This window comes from Blennius ocellaris (genome assembly GCF_963422515.1).
Source record: "Blennius ocellaris genome assembly, chromosome: 2".
NCBI classification, from domain to species: domain Eukaryota; kingdom Metazoa; phylum Chordata; class Actinopteri; order Blenniiformes; family Blenniidae; genus Blennius; species Blennius ocellaris.
The window spans coordinates 7,516,273-7,535,732 of NC_137651.1; the positions used below are offsets into that span (position 1 = coordinate 7,516,273).

The window sequence follows — 19,460 nt, forward strand, 5'->3', positions numbered from 1 at the left end:
AGCTCTCGCCCTATTTGGTGTTGAATGCACATATTCCTATTGTGACTTTTTCATCCAATGCATCTACTGATTTGTTGTTATGAGTTATGTCAGGTGAGCAATGCACCTGAGCCATAAATAAAGAAGTCTGGCAACGTTTCGAAAACAAGCCAACCAACTTAATAAACTCAAAAATAGCATGTATGCGTTATTTTAATGTAGCTTAGTATCTTCATCATGATACATGTGTATTTGTAATTGTTTGTAAAGGGAGTGGTAAGTGATTTCGTATCAAAAGGTTGTTTTTAGAAAGGGAACACCCTCGCCTGAGCCTGAGCCCCACCCATTGAAACCACGATCCACTCAGTCGGAACTCGGAGTCGGAAGGAAGCTGCTCATTTCAGCGAGAACCCAGCAGAAGGAAAGATAGTTTACCGGCAGCTCTTCAGACAAAGAAGCAATGGTAAGAGCATGTTTCACTGCTTTTCCTTCACTTTTCTAATCTCAAGCCTTTTTTTTAATGCAACGTTGTAAGACGACTGCTGTCAAGATCGATATCTCGCAACTATCAGAGAGGCTGAATGTGTAAGACCACTTGCTTTGTAAACTTGATTTAAGCAGTCGCCTGTGCATTCCTTGTCGCAACTTTCACATAAAGAAAGCAGTTTAGCATGTCCAGCAAATAACATCCGTGTGTTTGAAACAGAATGACTAAAGGAATTTAATCCGGATCTAATTTCATGTGAGAGATCAAATATATCCTCCGCAGTGCTGGCCACTGTCTCATTTCCCTCCGTGCAAATATGCCATATGAGCCCCTCGAGATTTGAACCAAATATCTGACAGATTGTTACAGTTACTTCAAATGCTATGCGGTTTCTTTTCAAATCTGTTTGTGAATGAGTGCAAGGTGTATCCTCTGAATAGATTACTTTATAAATAGTCCCCACGTGACTGGCTTAAAGTGATGACTGTCAATTATTATTGACACAATGACTCAAAATAAGTAAAACTGAGAGAGGAAATAAAAAGAAAGCTTATGGTTTTGTTGTTGAAGTCAGGGAATATACGTTTGGTCAGCATGTCAGGTGTTACTCTCCAAATAAATGACATACACACTGAAGGAATTTGACACACGTGGGAGGAGCGTTTAGTTTTATAGCTTATGTGAAAATTCCTGACCTGATAGGACTTGTTAAATCATTACCTCATGTGTCTTGGGAGTATTCCCATACACGACATTATTACAAATGCTGGTGAGGTAATGCGCAGAATATGGGACATATTCATATTCGCAGATTGTGTTATGAAGCATAGGCTAAAAAATCTTCACCTTGAATTTATTATATTACACCACCAAGTCATTATCACTCAGAAAAGAAATCCCCTTTTCTTTCTGAACAAAATCAAAACTCAACATTCTGTGACGACACTTATTCATTCAGAAGCACAACAGGGCGTGACCCCAAGACACTGATACTAAGTTGAGTCAGCATGTTTCATGTAGTTTGAAAAATACAATAAAAATCACGTCAGTTAAAAGAAACAACAACAAAAAAACCCTACCAAGGAATGTTGCAATGCCTGTTAGGCCTGGTGGTTATTTTGTATCAGTAAATCTTCCTCTACTGTCCACTATCCTGATTTGTACATCTCTTTTACTAATAGTGCTGCCTTTGGGAATTCCCTCTGATGTCGGTTCTACTTTGCAAACATTGCTGATATTCAGCCACTGTATCTCTCCGGTCTTTCCGCTTAACATCCCCCCCCCCCACACACACACACACACACACACACACTGTTTCTCATTTTGATTGCTGCATTGTTGTAACTGTAAAATTTTAGGTAAAAATAATTTTTGTCAAGTGGTCGTTTTTAAGTGCCTCAAACATTTTTGATTTGTGTAATTACTCCTCTTCTGCTTACCCTGTGACTCACAAACTAGTAACCAGTGTGATCCAGATACACTGGGTTTTCATTAGTGAATGCCCTGATAGGAAAGACGTGTAGGACAGCTCTTAAACAGACTATGACTTTGGGGGAAATTATTTTACTGAAAGGTATGTTTGTGTGTGTGTGTGTGTGTGTGTGTGTGTGTGTGTGTGTGTGTGTGTGTGTGTGTGTGTGTGTGTGTGTGTGTGTGTGTGTGTGCGTGTGTTGTTCACCTGGAGAAGCTGGAGTGACAAGTTCATTGCATCTCAGTTAGTCTCTCACGCAACATTGACTTCTGCAGCACTTTGAGCAACAGTAGCTCATCTGTTGCCAGCCTTCACTCCTCTCGTACATCAATGGCCTTTGTTTACCCTGTTGTCGGTTGACTTCTTAATCTTCCTTATGATAGATGAATGGCAGACCAGGAATTCCCTTACAGGAGTGTTTCAGATCTAGTTCTTTATCTATCACAACTTGTTCTTTTTGGGGTTTTTTTTTAATCAAGATTGTTCAGACCATTTCACTTTCCCATTTGTCTGCTTTCAACACATTAAGTCAAAGACAACATGTTGAGTTGCTGCCTTGTATACGTCACCTACTAACAACTGTGTTGTAATAAAGATGTAAAGTTCAGTCACTTCATCTGTCACTGATCATGATGTCATGGCTGATTGGAGTTTTATAAACTACCTTATCATTGACACACATTCTTCTTTCACTTTTTGGTTTCTCTGATACAACATCAAATTAAGTAATAAACTCAAAGACATGGTTGAAGCTCTGCCTCATGTTTCTTCCTGGGACTGTCTTTCTCCCTCGATGCAAATACACACTGGGTGTGTTCTTTCAGGACTCAAGATGGACTGTAAAAGAAAAAAAACAGTCCAGGGATTTAGTTTATTTATATTTTCTGAAATTTTCCGAAAGAAAAACTACATTCATGAGATTAAGTGGCAATGTGGGGTTGTGGGGATGAGTGGTTGTGGTTTTTTTTGTGCTGTTCTGCAAAATCATCACCATCTTTCCAGACTGTAACCTGATTGCAATCTATATATATATATATTTTTTTTTTTCCAGAGCTATTTGCTAACAGTTGACTTGCTGAACTAACCTGTCAAACAAATGTACTCCTACATTTTTGTGTGCCTTTTAAAGCCGGTCAATGCAAATACTATTATTCAGAATGAGTAAAAAAAATCCTGCTATTTTCACAATTTATTTTTATTTTTTTCCAACAGGCTTCAAGGATCAACCTTTACTACTTCCCGTAAGTAACCAAACTTAAATTTTCTGTTGGATCTTGGTGACTTTAACAAAATATAATGACTCATTTGTCAGTGGTAATGACTTCAGGTACAATCACAATAATTTACTGAAAATATCTGGGTGGAGTCATTATTCTATTTTTAATAAAAACCTAATATCCATAGAATTTAGGATTGCAGTTTATGGAGGTATCATTGTTGTCATGTTACATGTAGTCATTATTAAAATGATGACTTGAATGAACTATTCGAGCTTAACAATGAAGAACTGTATTGGTCAGGGTGGAGAACTAAATAAGATGTACCAGTTTCAGGACTTGTCCCTCTAAACATATCTGTAATACCATCAAGCTTGAAAAGGGTCAAATGAGATCAGGATATTGAAAAGATTTTACTTGGCCTTTCTTATAGCCCAAATACTTTTCTAGAAATATTATTCTGTTCACGGTTTCAAAACATAACTCATTTATTTAATCATTTGTAATTTTGTGGTGAGAATGCTATGATGAAATGGTCTGTGAACTTTGTGAATTCACAAAAGAAACTTGGCAAACCATGTTTAAAGGCTTTCCAGTAATACAAACTTCTGACAGGACCTTGTGTTGTGTGCTATAAAAAGTAAACTTGAAATGTCATTTTGGTTTCATACATGACTTTTGACAAAGGACACTGTTCCCAGCTATGTCTGGGAAAAGTGCCATACTTTTCCTTCTCATTCTGGATGACATATTAATGCGTAACGCATAATGCATGAATGCTCATGTTCATGTCTGAACTTAACTGTAACACTCCTCTCTTATCTGTCTAGAAAGTGCAAATGTTCCCTTCTACTGCTGACTGTGGTTTTGACTTTGATGACACACCTTTCTGTCATAGGTAAGTGGCCCTCTGATATATCAGTTCATCATCAATCTCCATTGTGGTTTCACAGGAAAAGAAATTCTATGTATTCTCACCAGCCATTTACAATTTTACACAATATCCACTGTGATCTTGGACAATGACTGTGCCACAAATCTTGCCTTTTCAAAAGTAATGTTTAGGATTGTTTCAGATTGTCAGTGAAGGGTGTTTCTAAGATGTCTTTGCCATGTGCGTCGATTGAGGTGACAAAATACGCTAATTCACTCTATTGGTTAAATACTGTAGTTTCATACCAATTATATTCCTCTGTGCAAACAAAGGTGAAATCTTTGCTGTAAATTCAGTCACCTAACTCATATTAGTATTAATATTTTATCAATTCCTATTTATGACACGTATTTTGCTCATTCACACGATACTAAGTTTTGATTTCTTTTTTAGTATCATTAATCAATACATCTGGAGACATTACACTCCTGAATATACAATATATAGTGGAGTCACTTTTATTGTTACGACACCGAGCAGATGGCATTTTCATATCTATATTTTACAGCTATAACACAGTAATATCCCATATTGTAGTCAATGCAGTAGAAATACAGATACATCTCTTCCTGTTCAGATTCACAATAGGCATGAGAAATCCAACTTGTTTCATCTTCCTCTTTTTGAACAAGTAAGAATACATACTTGATGTATTTTTTATGGCCTGAAAGGCTAAATTTAGGGAATAAAAAATAGAATGTGTCAAGTATGTATTCTTACTCATATTTCTAAGAAAAATCACTGGAATACAACATTGTAGAGTAAAAAAAAACAAAAAAATCTTCCAGACAGACAACTCAAGACACTGGTAATTTCCTGAAGAGAATGTTACATCTAAGGTGACAATAAAGAGTGGATCTCTGGAATCCCTGTACATTCATTACTACCTCCCATATGGAAAACATAAATAAGAAACAAAAATCAAACAAACCTAAACAGAAATCCTTTGTAATCACTTTCTGATGAAATAAAGTTTTCTCAGTTTGCTCTAATACTTTGCTTTCTTGTTTCTTCCAGAATGTGCCAGACGTCCGATTCAGATCCGTGAAGAACTTGGAGGAAATGTGACATTTAACTGTACGGAGGATACACAAAAGCCAATCCGGCTGTTGTATTTACAAAAGGGTGGCACATTCGTAAATGGATTTTATTCTTCAAAGAATATGACAAAAAAACCGTGGCAAAATACAAGACTGGATCGCAAAGCGGCTGCTGTACACATGTACAACCTGAACGTCTCACATGAAGGGGACTATAATTGTCATATTGAGTTTACTGAAAGTGAAACCATTATGTCTGTTCCAATAAGTCTTCGACTCACAGGTACAAATACTTTTTTTTTTCTACAACTTTCCACAGAAGCACCATTTGGTTTATTCAGATCACTAGAGTTTGTCAATAACATGAGAAGTTGAAAATGTATTTTTACATATCTTGAAATGGTTTAAACTATTGTTGTTGCAATTGTAATTATCTATTGATTTGCACTGCAATCAAAACATTGGACAAGCAAACAATCTGGTAGAGGTGGGCAGCTTTTAACAAGGCAAGACTTCTAGTTGTTTCAGTCAGTAAATGAATATGTCAATGAATTATTGCTTTGTCTTATAATATAAATTAGAAACCCTGCATTTTGTTAAAAAAAAATACTTAATCACTTACGTAGCCTATCCCAATAGGATCACTACCATATGATGGTGGGATAGTTTGCATGTTCTCTGACTCCAAGTACCATGTGCTGTCAGAGTTAAGTTCTGTCAACAATGGAAAAGAGTAAGACAGAGTATTACAGAGTGATTGTCTTAACAATGTCCAAAGGAGTATACAAACAACTATAATATACATTTAATGAAAACAAGAAAATACCCTGGTCAAAAACTGAAATGTAAGGATGTGACATAGATCTTTTTCGTTAGGAGAAGGGCTTCCTGAAATTATTTCACTGATGTTACTTCCTGGTGAGTCTGACCTTGACAGACAAGGAGTTTCAAAGTTTTGAAGCACCCTTGGCCATTTGAGGCTTTAAACTACTCGTTTCAATAATATGTTGGCTGTATTTCGTCCATCTGTTGGTCCGTTGCCAGTTCATCAAAGGGCAAACGGGGAGAGACAAACAGCTAGGAGTAATTTAGGCTTGCCAACTAGTCTCTTATGTATGTGAAACATCCAAAACCACACACCCTTACATGGTACTACAACAGAGCTTGCTCTGTGGTCTCACCAGGTCTAACCAGATGTACAGGTCACATAATACATGTATATTATTGGCACCATGGAGTTGAACAAATCAACATGCCCTTGCTCATATGAAGAGGTATCTAGTTATTTTAGATCTATTAATCATTTTGGGAAGTTCCCTCAAGGAATAAAAAAGGAATAGAAAGGACAGAAATGGCACTGAGTCAGAATCATAGTGAAGAAGTAAACAATTAAAAGTTTGGGTTTTTTTGGACACATGATGGACACTGAGATGATTGTTTTCCATTTATGTTTCTCGCAGCTCCTTACAGTAAACCCTCCATCTCAAAGGACTGTAATGATGAAAGCCACAGTTGCCTGGTGCAGTGTCAGGCACACAGTGGATACCCCAGTGCGAAGATGACGTGGAATGTACTCGGGAGTGGGAGTAACAGCAGTCAGATGTGGAGAAGTGTGAACAGCAGTGAGGTTTGCAGTGAAACTACTTTGCTGTTGAACATCTCCAGCACTGCACTCTTCAATTGTTCCAGGGGAGAGTTAAATATCAGCTGCTCTGTCAATGGCTCCACCTCCGACGTCTTCACTATCTGTGAGTACCACTGTCATTAAAGCCTGTGTCACGACTTTGAAGTCTTGGTTTTAGGAAGTGTGAGTGCCAATGGAAAGCCCTTCTTGGAATGTTCTTTTTATCGAAAAGTGCAAGGGAATTTTTTCCAGATGAACAAACACCTTTCATAAGGGCTTCCTACGGTGTTTTGAAAATGCACTGATTCTTAGGGTGATGAAACAATGTCACTACTCCTGAATAGAATTTTGCTCTAAAATCAGCTTCTGTTGTTACTTTCATGCAGGACATTTAGGAATCGTATCACACAGCAATTCTGTTGAGAAAGAAACCTTTATATTTTGACATTTCACTGTATTTCTATCCCAGAGGCAATTATACTTCTTTTTTTCATGTTTTTGTGAAAAACATCTTGATTTAAAATGTTCATGTGTTCAAATGTCTTTGCTCTAAAACAAATGGAAAAGTTGTGGCTGTCGGAGGTCATTACACTGGGTTACCTCGGTCACATGGAGCTTGATCTGGCCAGAGTTGACAGGATTTTGATATGATGAAATTCCAATCACCAAATTCTTTTTGAACAAAAGGACACAACACGACATACCCAGTTCATCACAGCTTGTTACAAAAGGATGCTTCTTATCCAAAGAAAACTCAGGCAGTTATAAAGTTCTGGTTGATAGTTTGAAAAATATTCCACTCATTTCGAATGTGAACTAATTTATATTTTGAACATACTGAATAACCAAACTTAGCTTTGCTCTGTTTTGATGCAGTACTCTCACTCATAGTAAACATCTTTTTGACTCTGCAAAACATTTGTTTTCTCTCTGAAGGTGCTGCACGAGTTCCTCCACGCTCTATCTCTATTGTGATAGCTGCAAGCTGTGTGGTGGGGTTATTCTGCATCCTGGTATTTCTGTTCATGCTTTGCAAGAAGAAAAGACAGTCGAGTAAGGATTGAGCTGCTATACATACAACCTTCTGTATGCCAGTAGTAATCTATATCAGGGGGTTTTCAATGTGTGGTGGTGGGCCTCCCCTGGGGGGCAGCAGAGAGCTTCAAAGGCATCAGTGAAACTGATGATTGGTGATTTTTTGTAAGGGAGATTCATCCTCCCACACTTAAAAAAAAAAAAACCCTCACTGCAGTATTCTGAAAAAAAAAAAAAAAAGAAGCTGACCAAAAAATCTGTGTTATTTTCCAGGAAGATCAGTTGAAGACAACACCACCATGGTGGAACTGTCAAACAACAATGAGGAAGTGGGTGTTTATCATTCATGTTTACATAAAAATCTCAATACTTCCATTAGATCAGTGGTTCCCAACCTTCATTACTGAAACGTTGGTGACCCAACACTAACCACACCCTGTACAATCACAAAACAAACAAACAAAAAAAAAACACCCCATGAAGGAACCTTATAACACACTATATGTGAAGTACACTTTCTTTGTTGTATTCTGTGATGATGAGTTCCTTTTCTCTCAGGGTAAACATTTTGGGATCTCGGGGTGTTTGGTGGACGGGTGCCACTTCGCTCAAACACTCAGCTCTAATTTTGTCCACTGCTCCAATTAAGCCATATGCAACTCCCTTGGTTCACCCTTTATTTTGATCAATTCATCTTTCTCTTCAGCCTGACGTTCCCCTGTTTTTCTTCTCCAAATACTTACACTTTTGATGTAAACACTTGAAATTTGTAGTTTTGTGACATAATCAAATGCAGACTCACTTATTTTTATGACATTAAAAATGTTATTCCCCTAAAAATCAAGTAGGCTTTGCGCCCCCCCCCCCCCCCCCATGAATCTATGACACCCGTCGTTGGTTGGGAATCACTGACAGATGCAGTAGTCATGCACCATTATAGCCCATCATTGCCCAAACAATTAATTTCTCACTTTTTTACGTTGAAAAAGTTGTACTGTAATACTGTCTGTGAGTGCTCACTCATGCTCCCTCTCTTCAATATGTTCTCTGATATCTAGGGAAGTAAGGGCCCTCAAGGTGACGTCTCCAGCCTCTTGATTCCTGAGCAAGTGGAAACCAACAGCTGATGTTATCTTGAAAGGTCATCTATTTATGACCAAAACTGTGAAGCAAGTCTCACATTTGCATCCAATGTAATCCGAGAATGATGAGCGTCCATGCAAAGTGGTGTTTCAACCACATTTTGGTGACACTTGACATTCAAGTGTTTGAGGAAGTGTTCACTTTGTGATGAAGGACATTGCGTCACGGACACAACAGTGAGAGAATGGACTCTCTTTACAAAGAAGAGAGTTTTCCACCAGTGTGTGTTGAGAATGTGGTTGCGAAATGAGCCAATACTCCTCACAGTAGTGTGAGCAGTCAGATGAAGGAGTTGGTACTTTGGTGAAATAGGTTCTGATCTATACCTCACTGCAATGTGTTACACTAGTGACAAAAGTCACTTCTGACTTTTAAAAACATATATAAATATACAGTATATTACTGCGACTGCTGCTGCACTTTCACTGTCTGAAGCGCCTTTATTCCTTCATTTAGTCTTTTTAATATTCTGTTCGTGTCATTGTTTTTTTTTTTATAAACTCCTCAATTGTGTAATGTCATAAATATTTACAGCTGTGACTCAAATGCTGAAAATCCCAAAATAATTTTTTTAATTGTTCTTTTAAACTTGATATGACTGAGTAATAAATTACAAAGTGAATGCTCAGGGGAAAAAGGTGTATTTGGTTCCCCCTTGCCTTCCCAACAGTGCTTCTTTCATTTCTTTAAACTGTTGTACATCCTGAATAAAACAAAAAAGGCATTGCTTGTGGGTTTAAGCTTTATGAAATACCTGTCTTCTATTGAGACACACCCTCTGTCATCAAGTGATATAGTGCAGTTATCAGTGCACTATATTACTTGATGACACTGACTGCATTTTGCCGGTATTGTCATACCAATTTAGATTTTTTTTTTCTTTTTTACATTGTGATGCCATAGTTTATTTGTGTATGAAATGATTACAGCAAAAACTGGAACACTGAATAAAAGTCATAATTAACTAGAACACATTAATTTATTGCAGACACTTTGCACATTACAAGGGGCACATCATGGATACATGACAATGTTGAATAAGGGCTGAAGGGCTAATACATAAGTTTTTCTTTCTTTTGTATTTTAGTTTTTAAATATTTATTGGGGGTTTTTTTACTTCCCAAACTGAGTATTGAACGTTATATGTTGCTTTTCTGAACTAGTTATATTAGATTGGGTGGATAACCTTCTGCTATTGTCTTCCTGGACATTACAGAGTCATTTCTGCTTTCATTTCCTGAAATTGCACCGAATGCACTTCAACAGAGGAACTTGTCTTCGCCTTCTTGTATTGGAAGTATTATATGTCATGTTTTTCTTTCATTGAATTCTAAATTTCCATGTTTTTATGTTTTTCGTTAAATGTCATTCTTTCTTTTCCAAGTAAACATATAAAACATGATCCTCGTGAGCAATAAGTAATTATTGCAATGCAGCTTCACTGCCACTAGATGTTACCCCAACTCCACTCGGCATAAAGACAGCCACAGCATATTGAGCCAGGAGTTTATTGTTTTTACAGTAGTTTGTTTGGAATAAGGCAAAGTAACTGCAACACTAGTAATTCAGCAATAATGTACTATGAAATCTCTAATGCAGTTACAATTTCTGAAGTTTCCAAGAGTTTATTATTGTTAGATAGTGAAAAGCTGCTGCCTTACTTTGTCCTATTCATTAATGATGATGGATAATAATCCAACAGACCAAAAGCGTGTTGGTGCACAACCATTTGACACCAATTAGTTTGACATCAAACTAATTGATGTGACACCAGATGACTATGACGGACTCAAATGATACACTAGCCCACACAATGCTGTCAACACAGCCAGTGTGTCACTCCAACAAGTAAATAATACAGTACAGATAGTCAAACATCATAATCAAAAAGGTTTGTTATGCATGAGTGACATTTTATTTGTATCAATAATTAATAACAAGTGTGACTATAGCTAATCCAAGTATTCCAGTAGCTGAGTAACTCTGGTGCTATTAAAAGCAGTGAATAGTTACAAAAATGAAGTAGCAAATGAAGTTAATCCTTTCCGTAACTATTAAAATAAGTCCATTACTTGTTAAAACTGTAACTGTAATTAAGTGCAAATTATCAGTACGCAGTAAAGTGACTCCAGTGAGTAACTTTAGCTGAATTTCTTAAGTGATTCAGTTTTCAGACTGACCCACAAAGTGCTGACAGCTCAACTAGATGGACAATGCAACACTGAAATAATAAATTTTTGTGAAAATTTGTAGACGCCGTGTCTGAAAATGATAATGATGGTGACCACAACTGTTATCAACGGTTCATTTCCAGTGTATTAGTAACTCAATTTGAAAGATTAAAGAGTAACAATGACTATAATCAAGTCCTAGTTTTCACTAACTATGACTGCAGTGTGTATGCATGTTCGCATTTGTCCAAATAAACAGGCATTTTAAACCAATTACATGAGGTAAACTGGACAGTTTAGCTGATTAATTGCTTTGAGATATAGCTAAAATCAAGTAAAACATTTCCGAGAAGTAGTAAAGTAAGTCCAAAACAATTTTATGTGGTAGCAAGTAACCATGTACAGACTTCCAGTAAACAATAGAACAAACTTAATGAGTGATTCAGTCATTTCACTGACCCACACAGTGTCAGAGCAACACTGCAGTAATACACCTACAGTATTAGCGCACCATTAAGGCATCTCAGATTGGATGTTTAAGCAACTAACTCTAACTGTAATTGACCCCAAATGTTCAGTTACTTGCACAACACTGATTGCAACATCTGAATGCTACACTTAAGTACCGTGTCCATGAGCCTGATCACATTTGTTATGATCCATCCTGCAACAGCAACCCGATTTCCAATTGGCTCGACAACAATGTTAATGTACTGTGGTCGGTACATGATGTGTAATCAGAGCAATGTGAGCACGCCTCATTCACACAGAGATACATGATGTCCCCTGGCAGAGAGAAGACGAGAAGCACTCGTTCATTGAGGGAAAAGAGAAAAGAAATCAGCCCAGGAAGAGGCGATAGAAGAAGACACAGATCACAAGAAAATAGGAGATGCCAGGATCATTTTCTCATGAGTCCATGGGCCCGATTACCCCTGATGTTAACCCGCGTTTCGGGTGAACTAATCACATGTGGCGAGCCCGAAAGAAATTGTGAACAGGTACCAAAGCAGTTTCACTAAAATTGCTTCCGTGGCGTTGTTGTGCAAACATTAGGGATCCGATATGAATGTAATTCACGGATCGGAAATTTCCTATCCAACCTGTGAAGATTTCCAATCCATGAAGTCTCGTCTGTGCTTCACTGTTGCTGAAATGACTCCACAAGTGTCTCCCTGCTGGCTGCTCTGCTCGCTGGCTGCAAAATGTGGAATGGATTTCCTGAACGGAGGTGGGTCTCAATGAGACATGGAGTAATGAGTCAGGAAATCTATTCCACAGTTTGCGGCCAACAGGCAGGCTAGTGTGGTAGCACTGTCCTACCCGACTTTTCATGACATGATGTTCACTGTTTGGACTTATTTTACGCAAAAAAAAGTGATTCTGAGGTTTTAAAGATGTAATAAGTCTATTATGAGATGATGACATCACGCAGACCCCCACATTGTCCAAATTGAACAAATATAGTTTGGACTGTTTACTTTTCTGACCTGATACTAACCTCAAGTTACCGTTTGAGAGAATAGATGCATACATTCGTACATTTCATACTTTACTGTCGAGAGGAGTTTATTACAGCCTCATATAAAATCAACAATAATGATAATAATATTAAAGCAAACAGAGCTCCGGCATCGGAACAGTATCGGTATCGGAAGATATCCAAATCCGGGCATCAGGATCAGATCGGAAGTGAAAAAACGTGGATTGGTGCATCCCTAGTAAACAACATGTATCGCAAATGCGTCCTAGGATGGTGGCGTTGCAGGAAAATACGTCATACATAAATGTCATCAGTGCACCATGTTGTCATTACGATAATGTGCCGGTTTGAGTTTCACTCTTTCCAACTTTTCAAGGAAACTATGGAAAAGAACACGGAAGAGATGGACATCATCGCCTTTGTGTGGGGAGAGTCTTGTGTAATAACTGTGCTGGGCCTTTTGACCGTATAGTGGAAGTGATGTGGGCAATACAATCCAAATTCAAGTGGTTAGTCCAAAACCTATGATACAGACAAATGTAAACAGTCTGTGTTAGGAGTCGCTGTCGCTGTGACTGGATCACCTGAAATGCACATTGCACATGCACAAGACATTACAAATATACTTGTTCAGGACTTTTATGTAATGGGAACAATCTATTTATTACGCTGCACAAATAATGGATCCTCAATTATTGCACATATTGGCCAATCGTGCAAGCGTTAGTCGACTTTGTGACACTGAAAGTTAGGCTTAGGCAGCCTGATGGACGGATCTTTGTGAAAATATTAGATACATTTGCACAGTACAATCGGTAGATCGCCAAAAAGCACTTTACATATTCATTACAGCAAAATTGTCTTTTCCAATAAGCATTTCTCTCTACTCTTTTTTTTTTCATTATACACGTTTCTTGTTCTACCCTTTTCATGCATTTTATTCTCTCAAAACATGCTTTCTCTTTCATTTGTTTCCTCTCATGAGTCTCTGTGACAGGCTGTCAGTCCACGTCTGGGCCCAGTGTTTACATTGGGCAGCAGAGCAGCACCAGGCTGGTTGCACTTCAGGAATGTAACCCCTCGGTCCCTGCCCTCCTCTCCCCCCTACCCCCTCCCCATCTTTCCATCTTTTCCCTTCCATTCCTTAATTCTTTTATTCTCCCTCCATGCAGCTCACCCCTTCCCACTTCCCGTCCTTCACTTTCCTTCTGTTCCCTCTGCCGTCATTGCCCTTCTTCCACTATGTTCCTCCCTCTAATTATCCTCCCATCTGCCCCATCACAGCCACCCACCCGGCCCTCCCTTCCTCTTTCTGCCACCTTTCTCTCCTCTCTCCTTTACCCACCCTTTCCCTTTTTCTCTCCTCTGTGCCACCACTCCCCCTTTTCCCTCATCTTTTGCTATCCCCTTTTTAAAATTCAGATAGCATTGTCCTGGCTCACTCCCCCCTCCCGGCATCATCCCCTCCTCACTTCCCACTCTACCGTATCTCTGTAGCCTCCCTCCTCTCATTCCTCTGCTGTCTAACCCAAACAAACCAGGGAGGATCTTCCTCTGTAGTGGCTGCAGGAAAAATACACCACATGTCAGCGTTGGTTTAAACATAAACATTAGTCAATTTGAGCCTCTTGAAAAAGGAGATGAGGCACTCAAGTTGAACATAGAAGAGAATTGCTCATCTTACAGCTCACAGAAACAGTTTAACACAGTATATGAAAACCTGAACTCTGTATATTTTTGGTGCAAATTACCAAACAAATGGTTTCTGGCAGACGCTGACAACCAAATGATCTCTTGGAAAGAATAGCAGCAAAGAGGAAGAATGGACTCAGGTTTAAATAGGATTCAGTCTAACAGTAAGGACCACATGGTGGTGTAGTGGTTGACACTCTGGCCTCACTGTGAGAAAATGTCTGTTTTGACTGCGAATGGCCTTTCTTTGTTTGCATGTTCTTCCTCCAGGAATGAGTTTTATTCTGGTACCCTATGAGTACCCTGTGAGGACATGTTTAAGGTGCCTTATTGCTCATAGTCAAAGGGAGTCAACTCCATCACTCTCCAATCCTTAGATGGATACAAGAAGTGGAGAAAACAAATGAATGGACCCAAGTGATAAATAATGTTTCATTGAGTTGAATTAAAGATGATTAAAGAATTTTTTCAACAATTTCACATTATTGTCAGAGGTCCAACAACATTGTATTCAAAATGTATTGCCCGAAATCCAGCTCTGGTCCTGAATTCCAGCCAGTTTAAAAGTCCCTCAAGTGAACTCCACTGATAATCTGTTTTTTTGTCTGTACCTTTTAATACTAACGGGTACTGTATGTCCATGCCAACCCCATGTTTATTTTCTGGTAATGGCAGCCTCTCGTACTTTTAGAGGCCAAAGCTCATCCTCATGTGGGAGGGTCAATGGGAGTATCCACTGCCAGAGGGAGTGGTTATTTCCCCAGTTGATGTCATGAAGGGAAAATCTCTGATTTGCCAGTATGAGCACACATCCACTAAAAGATGGAGCAAGCAAATTAGGGAAATGACAGAATTTCACTTCTGGGGCCTCAAACACATCATAAAGTGAATTTTGTATAATCGAGAGCATAATAAAGAGCTATCGATACACACAAAATTCCAGATAAGAGCCTTAAAAACATTTTGTAATTGTAATCAAATTGCAATATTTAAAACCCCAAGAGAAGCAGTAGGAGCTATTTCATAATTGTGATTAAAAAAATCATTGTAAACAAGCAGACATTTTTATTTTCCAGTGATGAAGTGAGAGTTAAATCTCTCCTGCAGACGGCGCTCGACTGCAGCCCTGCAGCATTTCCCAGCAAGCAGTATGTGACCTCTGCCACACTGTTCTGAGTGGGATTCATAATCAGATTATACGAGTTATGAAAATGAACTAGATTAGTTTTAAAGCAGGGAACTGTAGCACAAGGCACTGATTTACAACAGGAGAGAGGAACCTATCAACCCCACGGTGACTGAATTGTTAACATTTTCAAAATACAAAGTGAGTGTGGCATGTAATCATGCAGACAATGTTTAAAATGGTGGAGGTATTAAGAGGAGAGTTAAGTCTAAGAATCATACTCCTATAATCCAGGCACTGTGTGGAATCATTCAGAGATAAACTATGAGTTAGTTGGAGTTGTTGGGAGTAACAGAATACGGCTTATAGACTGAAGACAGTGCGGGACCGAGCAGGTCAGAAAGTTCAAATGTGGAGCTGCGGCTGAATGATCATGTTGTTGCTGTCATGGCAGAAACCCTCTGCCTGACCTAAAGAGATGGGAGAGCTGACCTGGAAGCATTTATCACCTCTGTGCTTTCTGACCCATGACCTGACACCAGAGATAAAATAACCCAAACACATAAGAGGGGAGAAGGGAGGAGACCAAGAAAAAAATGCAGGGAGTGACTAATGCACAGTCAATGTATAAATAGGTGCTTCTTTTTCAGAGGTTGTGAAAAAAATATGGCTACTTCTATTGGAGGTAGGAGTTACATTTATTTTCTGATGTTGAATTTTATTCCAAACAAAAATTATATTCAAAAAATGTATATGAACACTCAAGACAATACAAAGTGTTCAGAAAGCCAGTGCTTTCTTTTCACATGTCATTACTGCTGACATCGAGTGCAGCTCCTTTCCTTAATACCTTAATATTACGTAAGTTTATCTTATCTACACAAACACCAAACAAAACAGTGATTCCCTTGATTTATAACAATGATCTGGTTTATGAATCCACTCTGAGCTATCGGGCATGAGCACACTGATAATATTTCTCATGGCCAAAAGATGGTAATGTAACTGGAACGAATGTGTGATCCTGAATCGGCTGAGTCATGAACCATCAGCAGACCTTAAACAATGTGAGCTGTTGTGTCCGAGATGTTACTGTAGATGGCCGGTAGCTGAATAGAACTATTAACACCTCTTTTAGTAAAGGTGATACGCCACAGAAGCTCCTGGCCAGGGTGTTTTCACCTCGGCTTTGACCCAATATCTGAGGCTGTGTGTGCATGTAGTTGTGTGTGGATGAGCGAAATCTGAGAGCACATTGGTGAGAGTCACATCTCCTTTGAATATTTATAGAACTGCTCAAGACTTGACCTTTTGGTTTGCACACACACTCATTATCATACATCATTGATGTGTATGTAGCACTCCAATCAAGCCCAAGGAATGTGCCATTAATTACGCCTATACAGAAGTCCTGGATGCTGCTCCAAATGAACACTATGCTTATTTTTTCAAAAGTGTGGTGTGTAGTGTGTTGAACTGGGCTATATTGCAATGAAAAACTGTACTCTACTGCACTTCAGGTAAATTGTTCTGACACGAGCATTAAATGCTTTTTATTCAAAGTCCAACAAACATGAATAGAATAGAATAGAATAGAATAGAATAGAATAGAATAGAATAGAATAGAATAGAATAGAATAGCCCTTATTATTTTCACTATACATAACTAACCTCCGAGACGCATGTCCTGACTTTAATGTTCAAATGTATGCAGATGACGCAGTCATTTTTACTAATGGTTCAACAACTGACACAATTTCATCCAAGCTTACAAATGTCTTAACAAAGGTCCAACTCTAACTCAAAGATCACTGTCTACTTCTAAATACAACCCCCCCCCCCCAAAAAAAAACTATGTATATGACATTCTCCAAAATACCAACAAAGCAGATCAACCTTTCAGTCTCTATAGATGGAGAGGTGCCTGAACTCGTCTCTCAGTTTAAGTACCTTGGAGTCACACTGGACTCAAAATTTACCTTCAAGAAACCAATAACAATGGTTGTCAACAATATGAATTTCAACCTCCAAATTTTTAAACACATTTTGTCTCCACCACTATCATCTTTTGAGTTTGGAATATTTCAGAATCTTTAAACATGCTTTTCTCGTCTACAAATAGAATAGAATAGAAGCTATCAAAGTATCTCTATCTATCTATCTATCTATCTATCTATCTATCTATCTATCCATCTATCTATATATCTATCTATCTATGTTGGAGACTAGTTCATTCCTTTGCAGCCTGAAGCTCTTAGACAGGTGATCATTACATTACTAAGGCTGACTGTCCCAGGGGAGGGTTGCATGAGAAGAGTCAGAACCAGAGACCGGTGACAGAGAGTGGTGGTGAGATGCACAGTTGGCTGCAGATCGCTGGCAGCCTCGTGTTTCTGCAGGAGTTGAACATCAAAAGACGATCTGAAGTGATTTCTGCTGTGGAAAACTCAAAGTGACATCATACTTCATGTTTGATGTGAACTGCGACATTTCACATCTTTAATGCGGCTCACGGCTAAAAATTGAAGGTTAATATTTTTATTTATTTTTTGCAGTGCAGAACACAACAACAAAGCCATCATTTTTAATGCCTCCACTAGTTTTGGCATAATGCACGATGCACATTCGTAAAACATTTTGTAGTGGATATGTGCGGTCATTTTAAAACTAACTTATGTAGATCGTGTTAACTTGGGAATGGCTGTATGACATTCATGCAGGTGTCATCTGCCAACTACAGTGAATCTTATGCAGCAGGAGTCAAGTGTGCATACATGGGGCATGGGAAAGTGAAGACAGACTTGGGTGGACACTGTTAGCAACTGAAAGTGAGAAAAGACGTGAAGAAAAATGGCTGACATGCAGGGCGAGCGGGGGATACTTGACACCGACAGGACCCTACAGCAACCGCCACTTAAATTTATCCCTGCACCCGAGATGTGGTGAGCGATGTGAGGAGGGACGTGGCATACAGACACTAATGTGGCAGAAATGCAAAGGCGCAGCAGAGTTTTCAGTACACCTTCCGAATGTTGGATGCACTGATCAGACTGATGAGATATGTATGCAATTTCATGCATCCTGCTCATGTTTGACTGTGTACACGAAGGTGTATACACCGTACATGCGAGCGTGTGTGTAGCGAGAGACACCTGAAACAGTTAGAAGGTCATTCCTGGAGTCTGGTCACATAGCTTTGATCATTTTCCCGTCGCCTCAGAAATAGACCAGAGAGGACCGAGCTGGCACAAATACTCCCTCGCTGCATGCTTGTGTGTGTGTGTGTGTGTGTGTATGTGTGTGTGTGTGTGTGTGTGTGTGTGTGTGTGTGTGTGTGTGTGTGTGTGTGTGTGTGTGTGTGTGTGTGTGTGTGTGTGTGTGTGTGTGTGTGAGTGTGTGTGTGTGTGTGTGTGTGTGTGTGTGTGTGTGTGTGTGTGTGTGTGTGTACAGAGGAGGAGCGGTGGCATAAAACGCTGACAGGCTGACAGGGAATCCACACTTGTTTGTAGTGCACAAGCCCGACTTTTGTACATGACTGCACAAATGCATTTGCACATACCATTGTTTAACCCTGCTTTCTTTTACTGTGTGAATGTATTCGTGCACATGAATTGAAATTGAATGGAAGAATTGTGTGTGTGTGTGTGTGTGTGCGCGCTCTCACAGGCATGCATGAACTGATATAAAGAGTTGTGACCAGTTTTATAACAATGAGTTAAACAAAAGAAGAGCTACAGATCACAGTAGATGTTAATGCAGCTCAACTGAGTTTATTGATTTTTCTTTTCTGCATGAGTCATGAGCATGCCACATCAAGAGTGTGTAATCATATTTTGATGGCTTTGAATTCCATAGCTATATAGCACATACAGTTACAGTCAAGACAAAGTTTACTCCGGCATAAACCTGCAAATCAACTCTCTGCTCACAGAGCGCAGCTCTAATGGAGTGAGGTATTTCCTTCTTTTAACAAGGTTGTCCAGTGAACAGGTTCACAAGGGGGAGAGAGTCAAAAGAGATGTTGTTTGGTTTATTGAATTGTAAATACATCAAACCTT

General features: G+C 38.9%; 1 protein-coding gene across 3 annotated transcripts; it reads left to right on the forward strand.

Moving 5' to 3' along the window:
- Positions 1-353: 353 nt before the first annotated feature.
- Positions 354-10,273, forward strand: LOC308143073 (CD276 antigen-like). Of its 3 annotated transcripts, XM_080513749.1 has the most exons (8): positions 354-442; positions 3,150-3,178; positions 3,985-4,052; positions 5,106-5,411; positions 6,589-6,876; positions 7,689-7,805; positions 8,061-8,116; positions 8,846-10,273. In XM_080513749.1, the coding sequence occupies exons 1-8, from the start codon at positions 440-442 to the stop codon at positions 8,912-8,914; spliced, it is 936 nt and encodes a 311-aa protein (XP_080369875.1). In that variant the 5' UTR covers positions 354-439; the 3' UTR covers positions 8,915-10,273. The 3 variants fall into 3 exon arrangements, with proteins under 3 accessions (XP_080369875.1, XP_080369876.1, XP_080369874.1); XM_080513750.1 differs by lacking the exon at positions 8,061-8,116; XM_080513748.1 differs by lacking the exon at positions 8,846-10,273 and having other exon boundaries at positions 8,061-8,643.
- The last annotated feature ends 9,187 nt before the right edge of the window (positions 10,274-19,460 follow it).

Bases quoted from the DNA above. Each gene is read 5' to 3' on its own strand.
- LOC308143073 (XM_080513748.1), top strand. The intron at 6,877-7,688 runs GTGAGTACCACT...TTCTCTCTGAAG, and splicing joins CTCCGACGTCTTCACTATCT to GTGCTGCACGAGTTCCTCCA. The intron at 7,806-8,060 runs GTAAGGATTGAG...GTTATTTTCCAG, and splicing joins CAAGAAGAAAAGACAGTCGA to GAAGATCAGTTGAAGACAAC.